The sequence below is a fragment of the Artemia franciscana genome, chromosome 13, assembly GCF_032884065.1.
Source record: "Artemia franciscana chromosome 13, ASM3288406v1, whole genome shotgun sequence".
NCBI classification, from domain to species: Eukaryota; Metazoa; Arthropoda; class Branchiopoda; order Anostraca; family Artemiidae; genus Artemia; species Artemia franciscana.
The window spans coordinates 36118759-36141959 of NC_088875.1; the positions used below are offsets into that span (position 1 = coordinate 36118759).

The window sequence follows — 23201 nt, forward strand, 5'->3', positions numbered from 1 at the left end:
ATATGGGGTTCCCATCTAGCCCATGTCCACTGTATAGCGTTCAAGCTTCTCTCTCTTTCTCTATCTCTCTCTTTCGCTCAGATTTACCCCGCCGTGAATTAGCATGAGAGGTTGACTCTAGTTGAGCATTGTGGAGTGACATGCATGAGAGGAAAATTTTCAAGTAGTCAACCCGTAGTCAACGGGTTGACTCTATTTCGGCATTGTCAAGGGACATGCATGCACGGAGAGGTATAGCATAAATGGGAGACAGTCACAACGGCAATCAAAGGGGTAAAATTAACCTTGACTGGGTTGCCCACTTAATTGGACAATCTGTCTTAGCTTTTTTCTACAATTGGCCATGACTTTGACTTTTCCCACAACTATTCCCTTTTTGTTTAAATTCAAAAATCAACGTTATCATGGTATCATGCCCGCTAGATGTGCGTTTCGGTACGGTAGGTACGGGTAGGTATCATGCGTTTCGGTATCATGCCCGCTAGATAGCGCGGCATTTGAAAAAAAAAAAACAGAAAAAAAAACAGAAAACAGATAAAAAAAAACAGAAACGGAAAAAAACAGATGAAAAAAAAACAGAACAGAAACAGAAACAGGTAAAACAAAAACAGGTAGCCTGTTTCTGTTTTCTGTTCTGTTTTTTGTAAAAACAGAAACAGAAACAGGCAGAAACAGGCAAGAAAAAACAGAAACAGAAACAGAAAACAGAAACAGTGCCGATGCATAGTTCATACTATAGCTTCCCCTTTAAGGCAATCACATTTTTCCACTCTTCTAGTAGACTAAAGAGAAAATGAGAGATAAATATTTTAATATATTTTTATAATTTAATATTATATTTTTATAATTTATAATTAATATTATATAAAATATAATAATTTTTTTTTTTTACGTTGCCAAAAGTTTAACTACCTTAAAAGTTCCAAGTTTACAATGCTGATAAACGAAAACTAAATGATTTGTTTCCTTCTTGACTTTCCATTTAGATAAGTATTTTAAATATTAAACAATCTGAATGTTTTTTTTCAGTAAATACCAACAAAAGGGAATTTTTCAAACCTAAACGCTCCCACCCGAAATGAGGCAGTTCTAGTTTTGAAAACAAGGCTATGCCTTGTTTGAAAACAAGGCACTAACCATGATCTGGTTTAAAACAACCATCAATTGTTCTATTTCTTTTTAGACATTTCATTTTCAATATTTTTAAATATTAACCATTCTACTACAGCATTTCTCAGCCTAGGGATCGGGACCCTACAAGCAGGTTGGGAGCTTAATGACAAGAGCTAAACGAAAACGCTCATTTGTTTTATATTATTTATTTGTATATTGCCAAATTTCTATTTATTTGTTAATAGGTTTCATACAAAAGTATCTTCAAGTGCAAAAATAAAATTTTTGAAAAGTAAGTGTGAATTACTGAATAAACAAAAAGATCTACATTCTGATAAACCTTTAGAGTAGGCAATATAAGCAAGACCCAGGTTTAGTTTATAACCCTGGCTTCAAATCAAATCGCCTAACTTTGAATGTTTACGCCCGTGGTTAATCTTAGACCTTACTTTCTAGCTTTCCCTTTAAGGCAATCACAATTCTCCAATTCTCTAGGAGTATACAAATTACACTGTCAAGATTTACGCATATGGTAGTTCTCTCTTTTGATGAATAGTGGATATCTCTACTGATATCTATTCATATCTCTTTTGATATGGAATTCTCTAGGAGTATACAAATTAAACTGTCAAGATTTATACTCTTTTGATGAATAGTTCACAGTTATAGAAAAACATTTTTTTTTTTTTTTTTGTAGTCCTTAAAGAATTACCATAAAAATCTGTATTAGTCTTCACTCATGCTGGGGTGAATTTCATTTAATAACTAGATTTGCGGTATAGCTAAACCTAATGCTTTTTGAATTCTCAAACATGTTCTCCGCGCCAGTTACCTCTTTTGAGAGAAAATCACCGATTCATTGTAAAAGTGGTAAAGAGTTCTCACATTTTTTTTTTTAATACATAAAGGCTTACCATAGAAATCCATATTACTATCTTCGCTCATATGGGGAGAATTTGACTGAGAAACTAAATTTGATGCATCACTGTAGTCAGATCCGTTTGTGATGGATGCTGCTGCAGAGACAGCAGCCGATCGTTTTCCACGTCCATTGCCTTCCTTTTCATCCTTAGTCTTCAGCTTTTGAAAATAGCGTTCCAACTTTGTCCTGTCTATAACATGGAGGTAGTATGACACAGGTTTCCCAGTCCAGGAAACACTGCCTGTTAAGGGGCTCATCTCTGTTACATGCATAATTGTCCCAATGTCACTCAGCGTTCTATCAGTGATTCGAAAATTGAGGGGGCAAAAGGCTTTTGATGACACAATTCGTGTTCCATCCCGAAGATCGGCAAAAAGTTCCTTCAGTTTGTGATCCACTGCTGGGCCAAACGCAAAATTATTTACAAATACTATGCTAGACGTTACTAAAAGCTCTCGGCGACTTTCGTGAAGAAAATCCCCCTTGATCAGTTGAAATTCTCCGTATTTCTTACCCCACCATTTCATCCACTTGATGAAACTTGGTATCATTACCTGAAAAAGAAAAAGTTGTGCAATTAATGCCAATTTATGTTTAAAAAAGTGTGCAAAAAACGACATCAATATTAGGCCAACCTAAGATAACTTAAATGACACCTTTATGTACGCATGTCCCGTTTTGAAATTTTGAAGTTCTTTGTGCATTAGACACTGCGTTATGACTAACGTCTGAACCAGAAACAATGAGGGACACTTATGTGTTATAGCGACCCTACTCAAGAATTTTGATCTGATCTTTCTATGTAAAACAGGTTCGTCTGTATGCATTCGAAGACAATTAGCCTAGGCACAGTGAGATAAACTACTATATAGGTAAATTTTAATTAAATATTCAATATATAGAGTTCGTATTTCGGTTAGGTATTTCATACAATAAGTTCTGGGCGGCCTGTTTTCCATAATTCTTTGTTGCAGTTTTCATAATTTTGTCCTAAAGCATATATTTCATCACATTAGGTATATTTCATAGGATTAACTTAACTTCACTTCTTGAGTGGGGTCGCTATAATGCATAAGCACCCAATGTTGCTTGGGGGTTCTTTGAGGCTTCTTTGTAACATATCGAGGAAATAAAATCATACATTATAGGCAAGCATTTACAGATGCAGTATCAGAGGAACCTTGGACCTAGATCTGAGTCATAGATAAAAATACACAAAGAACGTAACAAAATTAAACTTTGGTTTAGAACTTAAATGTAGCTTGTATAACATCATAGTACCAAAAAACGAAGAATTTATAGGATAATTCATAATAGTATACAATAGATAAAACAAAACGTTTGTTACTTTTCATAGTACTAGACTTTCCTTTTGAAGATGTAAATCATCAGAGGTACCACAGCTTGGAAATTTTTGCAAGATTTTGAAATTTCAGTCCTGAGCTTAATATCTTTGGAAAAGTATCTAAATTATATATAACCCTAAAAATCATATATAGTATTATAATTCGATATCTAGGTTTTTTTCATACATTGAGTTCGTATTTTAATTGAAAGTAGCTCTATCCATTTCTCATGGGGGTATCAAGAAATATCTACTGTACCCCTTTTGATGGACTTAGTGGTCATGGCAATGCCAGAGAATGAAAAACACTGCTGAAAACGGAAAAACGCCACAGCAAGACTAGAATATAGGAAAAAAATGTATGTGCTTAAACCAATATAAAATACTCATTATTTGCGTATCCAGCCTTTTCCTAAGTATTAATTCCGAATAGTCTATTTTTCCCATTATCCTCGATATTCACTATGGGTAAACACCCCTTGTAGTATATGTGGGCTAATTAGAACATCCTATCAATAGTCCAATTTCAATGGCTCACAATAACAGGAGAGCAACTTCGAGCGAATTTAACCAAACAACTCTAATCGCTAATCGGTTCTCACTCGAAACTGGTCGAGTCAATCTGGAACAATCAAGAACTAGTCAGAGTTAAAGCAGAACACCACAGCTGGTATTCATGTTGGCATTTTTGTATAGTATAAAATTTTTAAGTGAAATGAAATTTATACTAAATGATCCCCAATTTGTTTGACTCTGCAAAAGTCAATCTTTTTATTTCAGAGGTTAGTCAGTCAATTTAATTTTTAAGTCAGTCAATTTTAGGCTTCTGTAACAATCAAGAATTCCTCAGGATTAATGTGGAAACATCAACGTTGGAATTTTTGCAGACATTTTTTGTGTAGCATAAAATCTTTAAAAGAAAAAGCAGTTATACTAAATAATCCCAAATTTATCTAACTATACAAAAGCTAGCTTAGCATTCAATCGTTATTATTTTAAACTAAGACTTTAAGTCAAGGCTATTGTAATTCTCTGGTTGTACATTAATCAAGCGCCCAAAAATCTAAATCAGCTTGCCTCGGCATATCTTGCCGGAACGTCGGCCTTTTCAATTCCTACACAGCGTTTGCACCCAGTTGCTGCAGCCATTTGAAGCACAACTTGGCCAACACCAGATCCCAAATCAACGAAGGTATCTGATTCTAATGGCTGAACGTTATCAATCATCTGACATACCAGTTCGTATGAGGTTTCACCATATACCTAAAACATATATACAACAATAAGAAGTGTATCTTAAGTTTGTTAGAGTTTTATAATTTTTAACCAAAATATCCACGATTCTGACTTCTAGGCGCAATGGAATCCAAGGATTAAGATAGGATCGTGCTGAAGGGGTACGAGCCCGGAATTTTTTAAAATGGGACGCAGGCAAGATAAAAAAAAAATTGGGAACCAATTCAAATAAACCCTCCAATTAAAAAAAATAGTTTAAAACTTAAAAAGGAAATTTCTGACTCCTTGGCTCGTAACTAGTCAGACTTGTTTTATTAGCACCAACTTCATGTGTTGATATAAATTTCTATTTTCCAAAAGGTCCTAGATCCATCACTCTTAGTTTTTTGTTTGTTTTTTTTTTGTAGTAAGGAAGCTCGGGATTGACCCGGGTGTTTTTCTTTTTCAAAAATCTCGTCAACTAACAGACATATCTGGGCATTTCAAGCACCCCAACATGTGTCCAGAAATTTTGCACCTACAAGAATTTTTCCCATTTTCTTTTTCTGAAACGGTTTAAAAACAAAACAAAAATCGTCCAAAAGAATCCCAGAGTACGGGATGTTTCGGACATACCACGGGTTGCTTCGGACACATTGTAACATAGTTTAATATCTTTTAATTATTTTTAAACATCTCAATACAAAACTTCTTTAGCAAAAATTAAACTTGGAGAAATCGAAATTGAAGCCGAGAGCTTTCGGAACTTTCTTTGTACCACCTGTTGAAACTGGGCAGGGAAGCTTCAAGATAATATCATCTTTTGAAACTGAATCCTGGCCAACGGAATCAGGAAAAACGAACTTAATCCCATTTTTTGTAAAAACATCAACTCCATGTCGTCATAACCATTTTCTGCTACACATGCAACATAAAAAAGTTTCTTTTCCGGCAACGAATATCACGAGCAAAAAGTCATCAACAGCTAGGATATTTATACATTACACATAGTCTGGTTCCGTTTCTCCGAGAAGTAAAGATTCATCAGAGAATCTATGAATAGACATTCTTGTATCTTCACTCTGGTCAGCCACCCTTAGATTTCTTGCTTTCTTTGGAAGGTGGTGACAACTTTCTTCTGAGATCTTTCTTTATTTTTTTCTATTTGCTCAAGTTCTTCCTTTTCCGATGTTTCTGTAAGTATTGTAGTTTTTCTAGTTTGTTTTACTCCTCTATCCTTGGTGGTTGTAGGTGGCGCACGGGGAAATGATCTTAGTTACTGGGGAGTTATGAAAAAGATTACAGAAGGCTCTTGTGTTTCGTCAGCATCTTAGTCTGGTTCATGTAAATCTGGCTCAGTAAGTTGACAATGGCTGTCCAGTAATTGACGAACTGTAACCGAAGCAGTAAAAAGTCGGCGGCAGAAAGTATTGTGGTCAAATGGCCACAGTCCAGGCTTTCTAAAGCCAGCGATTATATTACTCATGTTGAACTTCTTGAGATATGGAACACGCCTGAGCTCTGCTACCTCATACATAGAGATACGTTGGCCTGGATGGAGGTTCGACCACCCATTAAAGTTTCTTCTCATCACTGTTTGAATGGTCTATAGACTGAAACATTTAAAGGTTGCAAGCAATGCGAGCAGTGAGGTTAGTAAATATTTGAGACTACTTTATTTTCTTTGCAGTAGTTGACTACTTAGATGTCCAGTTGACTGTCATGATTGTCCAGTAACAGTAAAGTTTTATTTTATTTTGATGATCTGGTATGCTTCACAGAATGTTTCATTGTCTACAGGTAGGTTTCAGAGTTAATCTAACCACTTGGACGAGCTAGTCCCAATGCACCAAGGGACCCATCTTTCTCCATTCGTGGCTAGAAATAAACGCTTGGAAAGACAAAAACTGGAGGACGTGGTTGCCTGTCACACTAACAAAACACACCATGGCTACATTTTAACTACGTTCTGCTGATGGTCACTTGCTTTTGGCCCTTCTTGACAAGCACTCTAGGAGGAGGTGATACAGTTAGGTCACCTTTCGTCGTTGATCCAAATAAGGTCCTGAGAGATTTGGCATTCAGCATAGACTAAGGCAGGGTTATCGAAAGATCCCCCTACAACTACTTGCTCTAGCTTGACCTATTGCTCCGGATGGTCTGATAGAAATCTCACTGTTCTGCATGTTGAGGAATGTATTTATTCAGTCTATCGAAGCTTGCGCCTTTATTTCCCACGATGAAAAAAAGGAAAGAGTATAAGGAGCATAAAAAAAGTACCGAGAGGTATGTTCACTTTATTCGTAGGTCAGAAATATTGACAGTTCCATATTTACATCAATAGGAAAGCTGTAGCCTATATCGTTGGGCTAAAGACAGACGCAATGTATCAGATGTCACAAACTGCCTTTGTATCTCTCTCTGCGCTTGTATCTCCCCTCGCTGGGGATAATTTGACAAAACAGGGTTGTTTTGGACACTTTCAAAAGTCGTCCAAACCAAGCCATCTACAGCGTCCGAATCAACCTCACACAGACCATTTCTAAAAAATAGATTATAAAAAAAAATAGTTAAAATAAGTCCAACTTGTGACTAGTTGTAGCTAGCGACATGATAAGTCTAAGTACTTGCCGACGCTTAACTCTGTACTCAAGTAAAGAACACAACTACAAAAGCTGACGCACGTTAATGGAAATAAAAAGAATAGGTTAAAATGTGATTCAAAGACAATATCTTTGAAACGCGTGTTCGGTAACTTTTGAAACTTTTGCGCAAAGTCGGCCACTCGTCAATCCTTGATCCTGATTCTTGACGGAATTTTTCGTGTAAAACTCGATTATATAATGGAAGGATCCAAACCAACCTGTGTCCGAAACAACCCTGAGCTCCCCTAATTGGTTATTTTTGAGAGAACTCGAGTAAAGATTTCTTTTTATTTGTTATAAAATTCCGTTATAACCTATGATGTCGGTTACAGCAGCCATTTTGACACTTAACATCCCTCCCTCCTATGGGTGCCTACAAGGGGCGCAGAAGAGATTTGGTTAAGGGCAGTATTAGTCTCCATTGCCGAAGAATTACTGCAGATTCGAAAATATTTTTCACCAGTCAATCCATTCAACAACGTAGACTATACAAACCAATATAATTGCACCGCACTGTATTTCTTAAATGTACCAAGAATTTTCTATTTGTATGAAACCCCACTATAAAATAAAGAAATAAATTTTGGAACAACAAACTGATCAATGGCCAGTATGAAGGAAAAGAAGAGAAACAATCCAGCAAATATTTCACAACAAGACGTCTTTGACGTAAAAAAAAAAAACAAAATAAAAACTAGACAGAGAAAGAAAAAAAAGAGCTAAGAGTTCATATGGCATTTTTGACAAGGTCGGAAGAGCCAACAGCTCATATGGCATGAGCTCTAGCAAAATTATAAGAATCAATAGATTAATTAAAAAGGAAAAATCAGAGGCTTAGTGCCGGTCGGGATTGAGTTAAAAATACCTCATTTTTTTCGAATTTTTCAGAATTAACCCACCCTACCAACTCCCCCAAAGAGAGCGGATCCGTTCCGGTTATGTCAGTCACATATCTAGGACTTGCGCTTATTTTTCCCACCAAGTTTCATCCCAATCCCCCCACTCTAAGCGTTTTCCAAGATTTCAGGTTTCCCCCTCCAGCTCCGAGAGCTCTGAGACACGATATTCTTCTAAATATCAAATTTCACTAAGATCCGATTACCCGTTCATAAGTTAAAATACCTTATTTTTTTTATTTTTCTGGATTAATCGTCCTCCCCACTCCTCCCCCAGATGGTCGAATCGGGGAAACGACTATTTATAACTTAATCTGGTTTGGTCCCTGATACGCCAGCCGAATTTCATCGTCCTAACTTATCTGGAAGTGCCCAAACTAGCAAAACGAGGACACACCAACATAATTTGCGATCGCTATATGTCACTTGGTAAGTCCCAAGTGCCATAATGACAGCAACAACAGATTTAGCTTCCCTAATAGCCCCATTAACAGAATCTTCACAAATAAATGAATTTATTAGTCAACTAAAAAGAAGTCAGATTCGACTTTAGATCTTTTATAACACCATTATTGTTGTAATATACCAAGATCCTTCCACTTTTGCTAACACCAAAAGTAACAGAAGTGAGTATATATGACCAGGCTACTTCAGCATACAGAGTAATTTCAATAGAAGTTGGGGGGGGGGGTAATTGCTACAATTTACCTTTAAATTTATTTAATCTAGGCTTAATTATAATTGACAAGAAATAAAAACAAAAATTTACAATGACCTAAAACTATACCCACAAGGCTCAATATTAACTTTGCACGCAATGAATACATTGTAGTTTTCAAGACTTACCTCAGGTGAAAATGGTTCATATTGGTTCAGCCGCTCAGGATCGGTCACTGACTGGTTATAAACCTGCTGCAAAATATGTTTTAGTAATGCTCTAGACGCCCTTTGGCTCAATCTTTGCGCTGGTTTTGCTGTTCCTTTTTCAAGCTGGAGAATGCTGTCCATAGCGCGATTGTATTTATCCACTAACTGCTTCATGCTCTCATAACTGGAAGCAAAATAGGATATCAGTTATCATGTATTAAGACAAAGAACAAGGGCATATAAACAAAACTATCATTAGATTATGGAATTTAGTTTTAATTATTTCAACATGGGAGGCCTACTTTTTTTTGGCCCAGGTGAATGGCAATATTTTTTAGAATATCAAACAGTTCGTGGTAACGAACTGTAGTAAGGAGCGACCCGGCTCAATAGTAAACGAAACTCTAAAAAACGGAATTTCGATACTAAAAGACATATCAAAAGAATCGGATTTTTATGCTGATTTTAAATATATAAATTTCTATAAATTTCAGTCTTTGTCATCAAAAGTTACGAGCCTGAGAAAATTTGCCTTATTTTGGAAAATAGGGGGTAACACCCCCTAAAAGTCATAGGATCTTAACGAAAATTACACCATCGCATTCAGCGTATCAGAGAACCCTGTAGAAAAAATTCCAAGGTCCAATCTACAAAAATGTCGAATTTCGTATTTTTTGCCAGAAGACAAATCACGGGTGCGTGTTTATTTGTTTTTTTTTTTTTTCCCAGGGGTCATCGTATCGACCAAGTGGTCCTAGAGTGTTGCAAGAGGGCTCATTCTAACGGAAATGAAAAGTTCTAGTGCCCTTTTTAAGTGACCAAAAAAATTGGAGGGCACCTAGGCCCCCTCCCACGCTCATTTTTTTCCCAAAGTCAACGGATCAAAATTTTGAGATAGCCATTTTGTTCCGCATAGTTGAAAATCATAATAACTATGTCTTTGGGGATGACTTACCCCCCACAGTCCCTGGGGGAGGGGCTGCAAGTTACAAACTTTGACCAATGTTTACATACAGTAATGGTTACTGGGAAGTGTACCGACGTTATCAGGGGGATTTTTTTGGTTTGGGTGTGGGGTTCAGGGGAGGGGGCTATATGGGAGGATCTTTCCTTGGAGGAGTATTTCATGGGGGAAGAGAAATTCAATGAAAAGGGCGCAGGACTTTCTAGCATTACTATAAAAAAAAACAATGAAAATATAAACATGAAAAAGTTTTTTCAATTGAAAGTAAGGAGAAGCATTAAAACTTAAAACGAACAGAGATTATTACGCATATGAAGGGTTCTAAAAATACTTTAGCAGAAAGAGCGAGGTATTTAGGAGGAGATAAATACTTCGCTCTTTATGCTAAAAAATTTTTAAATAATTTCAACTATTTATTCTACGGCCTTTCTGATTCAGGGGTCATTCTTAATGAATTGGGATAAAACGTAACGTAAGTTACGTAAGTTATGTACGTTTGTTACGTAAGTTAATTCTTAAGTTACGTTTTTTTTACTAATAAAAACGTTCGTTAAAAATTAAAAGATCTAGTTGCCTTTTTGAGTAACCGAAAAATTGGAGGGCAACTAGACCTGCTTCCCCACCCCTTATTTCTCAAAATCGTCTGATCAAAACTAAGAGAAAGCCATTTAGCCAAAAAAAGAATTAATATGCAAATTTCATTTTAGTAATTTATGTACGGAGAGCCAAAATCAGACATGCATTAATTCAAAAACTTTCAGAAATTAAATAAAAAAACAAGTTTTTTTAAATGAAAGTAAGGAGCGACATTAAAACTTAAAACGAACAGAAATTACTCCGTATATGAAAGGGGCTTTTCCTCCTCGACACCCCGCTCCTTGCGCTAAAGTTTGATTCTTTCTCGCAACTCTACTTTTTAAAACAATAAAAAACTTAGCGTAAGGAGCGGGGTGTCGAGGAGGAAAATCCCCTTTCATATACGGAGTAATTTCTGTTCGTTTTAAGTTTTAATGTCGCTCCTTACTTTCATTTAAAAAAAACTTGTTTTTTTTTATTTAATTTTCTTTATATAATCTAAAGATAGTTTTTTCTTTCTTTTTTCATAATCCAGGAATCTGTCCTAGAAGGGTCACTGAAAATTAACAGAGAAAGAAATTTTTGGTCACTACTTATCAGAATATATACTTGATCGGCAGATTAATCAAAATGAAGATGTATTGATATGCATCGTAAGCTCAGCCAAAGATACGGTCCATGTAGTTTGTTAGCCACCTGTTGTGTAAGTAACAGAAAAACCCAGAGATAAAAAGGTTTTGACCATAAGTAAAAAAAAAACAAAAAACAAGAGCTAAGAGCTCATATGGCACTTGTGACGAGGCAAGAAGAGCTAAGAGCCAAGAGATCATATGGTATGAGCTCTAGCAAAATTCTATAAATCAATAGATTGATTTAAAAAGGAAAATAAGAGGCTTAATGCCGGTCAAGATTTAAAAAAAGAGCTCTGAGTCACAAAGTCCTTCTAAATATCAAAATTCATTAAGATCCGATCACCCACTCGTAAGTTATAAATACCTAATTTTTTCTAATTTTTCCTCTCCCTTTTGCCCCCCAGATGGTCGAATCTGGGAAAACGACTTTATCAAGTCAAATTGTGAAGCTCCCTGACACGCCTACCAATTTTCATCGTTTTAGCACGTCCAGAAGCACCAAACTCGCCAAATCACTGAACCCCTCCCCTCAACTCCCCCCAAAAAAAGCGAATCCAGCATGGTTCAGTCAATCACGTATCAAGGATATTTGTTTATTCTATCCACCAAGCTTCATCCCGATTCCTACACTCCAAGTGTTTTTCCAAGATTTCCCCCTCCAACTCCCCCCAATGTCAAAAGATCTGGTCGAGATTTGAAATAAGAGCTCTGAGACATGAATTCCTTCTAAATATCAAATTTCATTACGATCCGATCACCTGTTCGTAAAATAAAAATGCCCCAATTTTCACGTTTTCCAAGAATTCCGGTTTCCCCCTCCAACTCCCCCCCAACGTCACAGGATCTGGTCAGAATTTAAAATAAGAACTTTAAAGCGCAAGATCCTTCTAAATATCAAATTTGATTAAGATCTGGTCACCCTTTCGTAAGTTACAAATGCCTCAATTTTCAAAATTACCCCCCCCCCCAACTCCACCAAAGAGAGCAGATCCGGTCCAGTTATGTCAGTCACGTATCTTAGACAGGTTTTGATTCTTCCCATCCAGTTTCATCCTGATCTCACCTCTTAAGTATTTTCTAAGATTTCTGGTTCCCCTCAACTGCCCCCCCCTCCAATTACGCTGGATCCGGTTGAGATTTAAAATAAGAGATCTGAGTTACGAGATCCTTCTAAATATGAAGTTTCATGAAGATCCGATCACTCCTCCGTAAGTTAAAAATACGTCATTTTTTCTTATTTTTCAGAATTACCCCCCCCCCCGCAATTGAGCGGATCCATTCCAATTATGTAAATCACGTATGCAAGACTTCTGCTTATTTTTCCAACCAAGTTTCATCCCAATCCCTCCAATCTAAGCGTTTTCCAGCATTTTAGGTTTCCCCGCCCCAAACTTCCCCCAATGTCACCAGATCCGGTCAGGATTTAAAATAAGAGCTTTGAGACACGATATCCTTCTAATATCAAATTTCATGGAGATCCAATCACCCGTTCCTAAGTTAAAAATACCTCCTTTTTTCTAATTTTTCAGAATTAACCCCCTCCCCCAACTACCCCAAAGAGAGCGGATCCGTTCTGGTTATGTCAATCAAGTATCTAGGACTCGTGTTTTTTTCCCACCAAGTTTCATCCCGATCCCTCCACTCTAAGTGTTTTCCAAGTTTTAGGTTTCCCCCTCCCAACTCCCCCCCCCCCAATGTCACCAGATCCGGTTGGTTTTAAAATAAGAGCTCTGAGCCACGATATCCTTCTAAATATAAAATTTCATTGAGATCCGATCACCCGTTCGTTAGTTAAAAATACCTAATTTTTTTCAATTTTTCAGAAATACTCCCCCCCCAACTACCCCAAAGAGAGCGGATCCGTTCCGTTTATGTCAATCATCTATCTAGGACTTGTGTTTAATTTTCCCATCATGTTTCATCCCGATCCCTCCACTCTAAGTGTTTTCCAAGTTTTAGTTTCCCCCTCCCAACTCCCCGCCCCCATCACCAGATCCGGTCGGGATTTAAAATAAGAGCTCTGAGACACAATATCATTCTAAACATCAAATTTCATTAAGATCCAATCACCCGCTCATAAGTTAAAAATACTTCATTTTTTCTATTTTTTCCGAATTAACCGCCCCCCCCCCCCAGATGGTCAAATCGGGAAAACGACTATTTCTAATTTAATCAGGTCCGGTCCCTGATACGCTTGCCAAATTTCATCGTCCTAGCTTACCTGGAAGTGCCTAAAGTAGCAAAACCGGGACTTTAGGTTTTCCCCCTCCAACTCCCCCCAATGTCATCAGACCCTGTCGGGATTTAAAATAATAGCTCTGAGACACAATATTTTTCCAAACATGAAATTTCATTAAGATCCCATCGCCCGCTCATAAGTTAAAAATACTTCATTTTTTCTATTTTTTGCGAATTAACCGGGCCCCCACTCCCCCCCCCCCAGATGGTCAAATCGGGAAAACGATTTCTAATTTAATCTGGTCCGGTCCCTGATACGCTTGCCAAATTTCATCGTCCTAGATTACCTGGAAGTGCCTAAAGTAGCAAAACCGGGACCGACAGACAGACCGACAGACAGACAGACCGACAGACAGACAGACAGACCGACAGAACTGGCGATTGCTATATGTCACTTGGTTAATACCAAGTGCCATAAAAACAAATGCCGATTTAGTAGTAATGGGTCTCTAGATCCGATCAGGCCCATAGACACTACTCTTTTCTTCCTTTCTGGTTTAAGATCATGAAGAAAGTTTAACGACGATTCCCCAAGTGGTACCATCTACACAACTTAAGTCAGAGATGACGTTATTGTTAGCTACGGTTGTAGATGGCGACTTTTTTCCAACGAGCCTTTGTTTAGCTTCTAGGCAGTTTTCCATTGAATTCATAAATTTTTTGTCTGGTGTAGGAATCAAAAGTGAGACCAAAGATTTCCTCTGGTAAAAGAACAACGCGGTAGTCAATTGTAGCCAACAAATCATTGATATTATTATCTTCTTAGAAATGCATTCTAAGCAAATGTTATCAATGCATTGTTTTCGGGCGTTAGTCACCTGGTGTTAAACATCAGTGTATCGTGGTAAGTTGATTGCAATATTCTTTATTTGTTGAATTGCGTAATGATTTATTTACCAAATATACTGTCATTGAAACAACACAATGGTTCCGGCCGCTGTGTCCAATTGAGCACATTACTTAATCATTCATATTGAATCTTTGTTGTCGAGAAAGTCACCATCTGTTCCTATTGCAATGCCATTGAGATAAATGTTCCCAGGAATATGCATTTGATTGCCAAGCATATTGTCGCTGAAACAACAAAATGGTTCACGTCGCTACTCCCGTTGCATCTGGAGAACATCGCGTAATCATTTTGGCCTTGAATGTGGGTATAAAACATAGAACTTATTATTAGTTGAAATGAGCTATAAGTGTCAACATACCTTACAATAAAAGTTTTAATAAGGATTTTAATATATCATTGGAAGAGGTTTGTAATCTGAATATTTTTTGTCACATGCTTTGAGGAGGGCACTTTTTTATACTATTTTATCAAAACACATTACAACCCCTTTAATTACCAAATTGTATGTGTTTATATATCATAAATCATCTTTCGTTTAAAAAACTCTAGACTCTACTAGCCATTCTTGAACTTTCGAATTCAATATATGGGTTATTTTTGAACCTGGACCTTTGGAGGAAAGTAAAAAGCAATTTCAAAACTAAAATGAGCATAAATTCTGCCTTCGAGTGGTTTACGATGTTAGCCCTTTAGGAGAATCTTATTTTCTTTTTATTCTGAACATTTTTTTCCTTTTTTTTAACTTAAAAATTCTTCCATGTTTTTGAACTTGCAGTTTTTTGGGGAACTTAAAATTTTTTTTAACTTTTTCCTAAATGACATTAAATATGTTTATAATAATAAATTCCATTATAATTTGATTTGATATTATAATTATATTTATTATGATTTTCCATTATAATTGCAAATCCGAGCGTGATTAACAGTGAAGTCCCTGAAACAACCTCAACAGGAGGCTTTTCTTCTCACTCAATTGGACTACCTGTCTTGGCTTTTTCTACAATAACCATGACTTGATGCCCACAACTATTTCATATTAATTCAAATGGGCTAAGCGCTTATGTGGCACTTGTGACGAGGCCGGACGAGAGCCAAGAGCTCATATGGTATGAGCTCTAGCAAAATTCTAAGAATCAATAGATTGATTTAGAAGAAAAATCAGACGGTTATTGCTGGTCGGGATTTACAATAAGAGCTCTGAGTCATGAGGTCCTTCTAAATATCAAAATTCATTAAGATCCAATCACCCACTCGTAGGTTATAAATACTTCATTTTTCTAATTTTTCCTCTCCCTTCAGCCCCCCAGATAGTCGAGTCGGGGAAAACGACTTTATCAAGTCAAATTGTGCAGCTCCCTAACACGCCTACCAATTTTCATCATCCTATCACGTCCAGAAGCACCAAACTAGCCAAAGCACTGCACCCCACCCCCTAAGTCCCCAGAAAAGAGTGGATCCAGTACGGTTACGTCGCTCACGTATCTACGACATTTGCTTATTCTACCCACGAAGTTTCATCCCGATTTTTCCACTCTAAGCGTTTTCCAACCTTTCCGGTTTCCCCCTCCCACTCCCCCCAATGTCAACAGATCTGGTCGAGATTTAAAATAAGAGCTCTGAGACATGATTTCCTTCTAAATATCAAATTTCATTAAGATCCGGTCGCCTGTTCTTAAGTTAAAAATACCTCTTTTTTCCAAATTGTCCAAATTAATACCCCCCAGCTTCCCCAAAGAGAACGGATCCGTTCCAATTATGTCAATCATGTATCTAAAACTTTTGCTTATTCTTCACATCAAGTTTCATCCCGATCTCTCCACTCTTAAGCGTTTTCCAAGATTTCCAGTTTTCAAGATTTCTGTTTCCCCCTCCAACCCCCGATGTCCCAAGATCGGATTCGAATTAAAAATGGAACATCTGAGACATGAGACCCTTCTATATATCAAGTTTCGTTAAGATCCGATCACCCATTCGTAAGATAAAGATACCTCAATTTTTACGTTTTCCAAGAATTCTAGTTTCCACCTCCATCTCCCCCCAATGTCACTGGATCAGTTCGAGATTTAAAAAGAGAGCTCTAAAGCACAAGAATTTCTAAATATAAAATTTCATTAAGATCTGATCACCCGTTCGTACGTTACAAATACCTCATTTTTTCTAATTTTTCCGATTTACTCCCCCCCCAACTCCACCTAAGAGAGCGGATCCGGTCTGGTTATGTCAGTCACTTGTCTTGGACTTGTTTTTATTCCTCCCACCAAGGTTCATCCTGATCTCTCCGCTTTAAGTGTTTTCCAAGATTTCCTCAGCCCAACTTCCCCCCTCCCCAATGACGCTGGATCCGGTCGGGATTTAAAATAAGAGATCTGATTTACGAGATCCTTCTAAATATGAAATTTCATTAAGATCCGATCACTCCTTTGTAGGTTAAAAATACCTCATTTTTCCTAATTTTTCAGAATTAAACCCCCCCCAACTACCCAGAATAGAGTGGATCCGTTCTGGTTATGTCAATCACGCATCTAGGACTTAATCTTATTTTCCCACCAAGTTTCATCCCGATCCCTCCACTCTAAGCGTTTTCCAAGATTTTAGGTCTCCTCCCCCCCCAACTCCCCCCAATGTAACCGGATCCGGTTAGGATTTAAAGTAAAATCTCTGAGACACGATATGCTTCTAAATATCAAATTTCAGTAAGATCCTATTACGCGTTCGTAAGTTAAAAATACCTCATTGTTTCTAATTTTTCCGATTTAACCGTCCCCTCACTCCCCCCAGATGGTCGAATCGGGGAAACAACAATTTCTAATTTAATCTGGTCTGGTTCCTGATACGCTTGCCAAATTTTGTCGTCCTAGCTTACCTGGAAGTGCCTAAACTAGCAAAACCGGGACAGACAGACTGACCAACAGAATTCGCGATTGCTATATCTCTCTTGGTAGATACCAAGTACCATACAAAAACTAAGTTCCAAAAAAAGAAAAAAAATCAAGGTTAAAAAAATTATAGGGTCAAAAAACTAAAAAATCCTAAATTCAAAAACAAAAATTTTTAAGTTAAAAAAAAATGTTCAGAATAAAAAATAAATAAGATTCGTCTCAACGGCTAACATCATAAACCTCTGAAGGCAGAGTTTATGATCTTCCAGATTTGAAATTCCTCTTTACCTCGCCCTGGAGGTCCAGGTTAAAAAATAATCCACGGATTGAACTCAGAAGTTCAAAAATGGCTAGAAGGGTTTGGAGTTTTTTAAACTGAAGATGATATATGATATTCAATCACATACAATTTGGCAACTGTAAATGTGTTTTGATAAAACAAAACTGGACAAAACTATCCAGTATAACAAAAGCATATGACAAAAAATATTCAGATTACGAACCTCTTCCAGTGGTACATTAGAATCCTTATCAAACTTCTTTCATTAGAAATATAGACACTAAGCTCAGTTTAACCAATGATAATGAGCTGGACCATTTCCATGTTTTATACCCAAACTCAAGGCCAAAAGGATTACGTGATACTCTCCAGATGCAATGGACGAAGCGGCCAGAACCACTGTGTTGTGTCAAAGACAACATGCTTGGCAATCAAATGCATGTTCCCGGAAAACATTTATCTCAATGGCATAGCAACAAGACCAGATTTTGGCTTTCAAAAACAAAGATACAGCATGAATGATTTTGCAATGCTCTCCAGATGAACGCAGCGGCCGGAATTGTTGCATTGTTTCAACAACAACATACTTAGCAGTCAAATCATTACGCAATTCAACAAAAAGAGAATACCGCAATTAACTAGGTATGATACGTTGATGCTTAACACCAGGTGATTGGCACCCGGGAACAATGTCTTGATAACATGTTCTTACAATGTATTTCTAAGAACATAATAATATCAATGACGTGTTAGCTCAATTGACTTAAGCATCGTTCTTTTATCGTAGGAAATCATCGGGTCTCGCGTTCGATTCCTACACCAGACAAAAATTCATATATTCTAAGGAAAACTGCTTAGAAGCTGAAAAATGGGTCATTGGAAAAGAAAATATGTTGCCATCTATAACTGTAGATAGATAGACAGATAGATAAATGTTTATTTACAACAAGAATTAAACCATATAAACAAACAGTGCAAATGCCTAATGGAATACCTAAGCGCATGGTAGTTAACAATAAAGCCATCCATGACTTTATTTATATAGATAGCAGCACTGGAGATGATTTTAAACCAGTAATGAAGAAAAGAGTAGTGCCTGTGGGCCATATCAGATCTATAGACTCATTACTACTCATTTCGGCAATAAAAGAAAAACGTTACAAATCTTAAAAATCTCATTCAATACTTACATTTGGTACTTTTTACTTTTACAAATCGTTAAAAATCTCATTCAATACTTACTTTTGGCCTTAGGATAGTTCTTCCCCCTCAGTGGATATATCTTCTAAGAAGAGAAAGTAAAAACTTCAGCACAGGATGCATTTCGTTTTCGATTTTTTTTTTTTCATTTACAACAGCAAGTTGTGAACCTAAAAACTCTTTTAAAAAATTATAGTTCTAAGTGCTTAGTTTCAGTAGATTGGCTAGTTGAGAAGATGCTTCTAGTCCTTCCAATAGATGACTTAGACCTGCTAGAAGCTATATTAAACCCCAAACTAAAATTTAATATGGCTTAAATAACTTTCAACTCTACGTAAATTCAGGGTAGGCGATTCTTAAAATGAATCACAAAGGATGGTTGCACTGTCGTGACCTCGAAGAAACCCAAAAAATTACTAGTGGAATAACTTCTCTTACATTTTTTTTTGTGTTACTCACTTCAAATAGGGATGCACTCAGAAATCAGACAGGAAGGAGAGAAACAAAACAAATAGCAAAAATGAATAGATGAAATTTGATTGTAAAAATAAGAAAAACTTGCCTCTTTGTATCATAGTCACTCAATATATTGTTTTCCATTGCGTATTTCATCTCAGGAAAATCTTCACATACAAGTTTGATTGTATCAACGATTTCCAAGGCTCCATCAATCCTATCCTGCTAATTAAGATAGAACATGAAACCATCATAAAAATTAGAAGATCCAGAAAACAGTGGCTCTATAGCACAATCTGTAAACTAGATACTACGAAATCTTTCGTATTTCTTATTTGCTTGAGCAGAAAGCAGTTACACTTCTATACAATGACAAGGAGTGGGAGGTAGATACCCCTTGGTTGTCAGACACTGGAGTCCTATTATTTTTTTTTTTACGCTCCTATTAAGGTACTTTATTCACTAAAACATTATTTACGTATATCTTGCCCCCCCCCCCCAGTTTATGAGGCCTAAACCGTTATAGAAGGACAGAGTTTGATTAACTTTTAATTGTTCAAACCCTTGAGATTGCTGCCATTCTAGTTTAAAACACGTGTCCTCTACTTGCAGCCTTCAATAAACAATCCAAGTTTGCCACAATGCATAAACAAAGCATTTGATGCATAAACAAAGCACCACAGGACCAGGCGATACTTCTAAAGAAAGCAAGGGGAAGCAAAGTCACACACAAAGGGGAAAAGAGAAGGGGCGTCAGTCACCTTCATACCTTTAAAGATCTAAAAAGAGGAATTTTTTAAAAACATTTAGAAAAAACCTGAAACTTTAGTCACATTTTGAGAGCTTGCTGGAGAGTTTGGCATGAGAACCCACTCTCTCAAGAAAAAGACTTTATTTTTGAACTATATTCTGGTATATTTTGTATAAGATATAACAGGTCACAAATACATTATCTCAGATTTTGAAAGACCTTGGTAGGTTTATTCTTTTCATGAAAGTAAACCACTGTGTCTTTTTGGGAGAAAGTAGATGTCTTTATGGTCAGTTAAGTTTGTTTTTTTAATTTTGACTGTTCCATCATGGAAGACGTCTACAACAGAAAATAATTTATACCATGACAATATTATCACATAAATCATTGGTAAACTGCAAAAATAAATTAGTGAATACTAATTTATGTCACTTGTTATTTGATAGTGTTACTAATTTATGTCTGTTTATAAAGTAAATTCAATGAAATCCATGGCTTTTAAAATATTAACATATACTACTACTACTACGATAGCTCACTGCAGCACCAAGACACCCGAGTCAAACAAAGCTATAAACGCTCTTCCTCCATCTTAATCTATCCAAATCCTCCCTTAACCTTCCCAACAAGTTCCTACTTCCCTTAAATTTTTTGTTAAGACATCCTCCAGCCCCATTTGGGGACGACCTGCTTTTCGTTTGGCCCTAAACAGTTGGCTGAAAAGGACATAATTAAACCACGTTTGTCGTAGTTAACTGATTGAGATACAGCCAATCAGTCTGTTACCCAAAACAATCCATAGGCAATTTCTCTGAAAACCATTTAGCAAATATGTCTCTCTTTTTCACCGCCCACGCTTCATAACAATACTTGACCACTGTCATCACCATAGCTTCCAACAGTCTTCTTCTTCTTCTTATTCAGCAGACGGGCTTTTCAGTCGATGGAATTTAGCCCTTTTCCTTTTGGCTCACTCTGTGGGATCGATAGAGCTATGGAGCTGGTTTGTCTTATATGATTTGTATCTGCTCAGACTTCTTGAAGTATATCTTTTGATACCAGCAGTTGAAATAAAAGAGAATATATATTGAGCTCTGTGCTCTGCGAGAAAGTATGGTCAGCAAGACTCTCGGCTGTTAATGGAATTTTGTGGTGTTTGAAGTATTCTAACATTTTACATCGCAGGGTATACTGTGCAGACGTCAGCATATTACATTCAAATAGGCGATGATCTATTGTTTCATTCTTAAGATTACATGACCTGCAAAGGGGTGACGAGGGAACTTCGCCACTTGAATTAGGGATCTGATATGAAAATGCCTGAAAATTTAGCCCATTTGAACCCGACCGAATTCTATCATAAATCTTGGAAAGGTGCTTACTTGGGAAAGGTGATAGGGTAGGATTCTTATTATTTAGCAGTACCTCTGTAAGTCTCCAGCGGTAAATATCTCTAATGGGGATTGGTCTCCCACTTGGCTGGTCAATATTTAAAACAGTTTTTGCTACTTCATCTGCCTTATGGTTACCTATTATACCCAAGTGGCTTGGAATATACTGGATATGAGTTAAAATACCTTTTGAAGCAAAAACATCAATAATCCTAAGACAAAGAAATGTGTCAATATCCATCTTATATTGAGAAGCTGAAGAAAGAAGCTCAAGGCTTGACAAAGAGTCAGAATATATAATAATATTTTTAATATTAACATTCATATATTCATTAACCCTGAGGAAATCTAATGCCATGATTATGGCATTTAGCTCGGCAGACATTACAGATGAATTATCCTGTAATCTCTCTCCTAAAGCCATATTATGGGTTGGGAAGAATGCTCCGCTTGCCACTTTCTCATTCATTTTGGACCCATCTACAAAAATTTGGAAATGGTTTTTATAAGCAACATTATTTAGCTCGACAAATTTTTTCTGAATAAAAGAAATGGGGGTAAGTTCTTTGGTCCACTTTGAGAAGTCAGTCTTTATTATGGGGATTGACCAACTCCAAGGGGGGGTTTGGGGGAATGTGGGTGCAATAGATTTTACTGGCACTGGGAACTTCTTCTGGATATTTGCATATTCATTTGCAACGCCTCTAAACATAGATGGATTTCTTAGCCAGTTATGCAGGGTATGAGAATCATTGGCTTCAATTTTTGTTAGGTAATTAATTAGTAGAGATCTTCTTCTTTCGTTTATTGGTGATAGTCCACTCTCAGTAAGCAGAAACTTAGTTTTTGTTGGTTTCCTAAGACCAAATATAAGACGAATTATATCATTTTGCGTTGTTTCGATTTTTTGCATGTGGGTCTTAGCACAAGCACCATAAACTATGAGGCCATAATCAATATGGGGTCTTATATATGATTTGTAAAATTGGAGTAGTGTTTTCTCATTACAGCCCCAAGGTGTGACTAGTAGCCTTTTAATTATTCTTATTTTTCTATAGCACTTTTTTATTGTGTTTGTGATGCGGAAGTTTAGTTTTTGGTCAAGTATGAGCCCTAGATAATTAATTTGATTGTCCTCTGGGATAAGTATTCCATTTAATGTTAGCCTTGCATTGGAATGATTTCGCTTATGGTGGAATTGGATAATTTTTGACTTTGTGGGTGCAGTAGGTAAAATGGGCTTTTGAGAAAACTTTTCAAATTGGAAAAGTGCATTTTGCAACTTTGAATGCGCAATCTGGAAGGTATTGCCAGTTGCCCATAATACCAGATCATCAGCGTACTGTAGATTGGTATGTGGGAGGTTCACGTCCCAGAGAAATAGTGAAAATAGGAGGCAGCTCAGGACTGCACCCTGTGGAAGGCCTTTGGTTATTGAAGTTTTGGGTGAAGAGGCTGAACCTACACAAACAATGAAACTTCTGTTTTCTATGAAGGATTTTATGAAGGATACAAGTTTGGGGGGTAGTTCAAGGTTTGTAAGTTTAACTAAGAGAATCTGGTGGTCAACATTATCATATGCTCCTTCAAAATCTAGGAATGCAGCAGTTAGGACATTATTTTTTGATGGGGATTCATTTATTGCATTTGTTAACATTATGAAAGCATCTGTTGACGAGTGGTGTTTCCTGAAGCCAGTTTGAGTATGAGGTATCAGATTATTCTTCTCAACAAACCATAGCGGCCGATGGTAAATCATTTTCTCCATTAATTTTCCCAGCACTGGGGTAATCATTATAGGTCTATATGACTCAGGGTCATGTTTAGGTTTCTTTTTCTTTAAAATTGGTAGGAGAGATGAACATTTCCATTTATTAGGGAATGTGGATGTAGCCCATGCATGGTTATAGCAATTTAGGAGCTCCCGTTTGTACAAAGGGGTAAGATTCTTTATCCATATAGGGTGTATATCATCATAGCT

General features: G+C 36.8%; 1 protein-coding gene across 6 annotated transcripts in view; it reads right to left on the reverse strand.

Moving 5' to 3' along the window:
• The window catches only part of LOC136034883 (histone-lysine N-methyltransferase, H3 lysine-79 specific-like), an 80971-nt gene that overhangs the window by 44099 nt on the left and 13671 nt on the right, over positions 1-23201 (reverse strand). For 5 of the 6 annotated variants that reach the window (XR_010619266.1, XR_010619267.1, XR_010619268.1 and 2 more), the window contains exons 2-5: positions 19185-19303; positions 8983-9187; positions 4458-4643; positions 2028-2589 (exon numbers count right to left, since the gene is read on the reverse strand). Coding sequence is in view for 3 of the 6 variants with exons in the window: in XM_065716372.1 (XP_065572444.1) it covers positions 2028-2589; positions 4458-4643; positions 8983-9187; positions 19185-19303 (1072 nt within the window). In the remaining 3 variants the exon portion in view is untranslated. The remainder of the gene's footprint in view (positions 1-2027; positions 2590-4457; positions 4644-8982; positions 9188-19184; positions 19304-23201) is intronic. The other variant, XM_065716371.1, reaches the window with a different exon arrangement.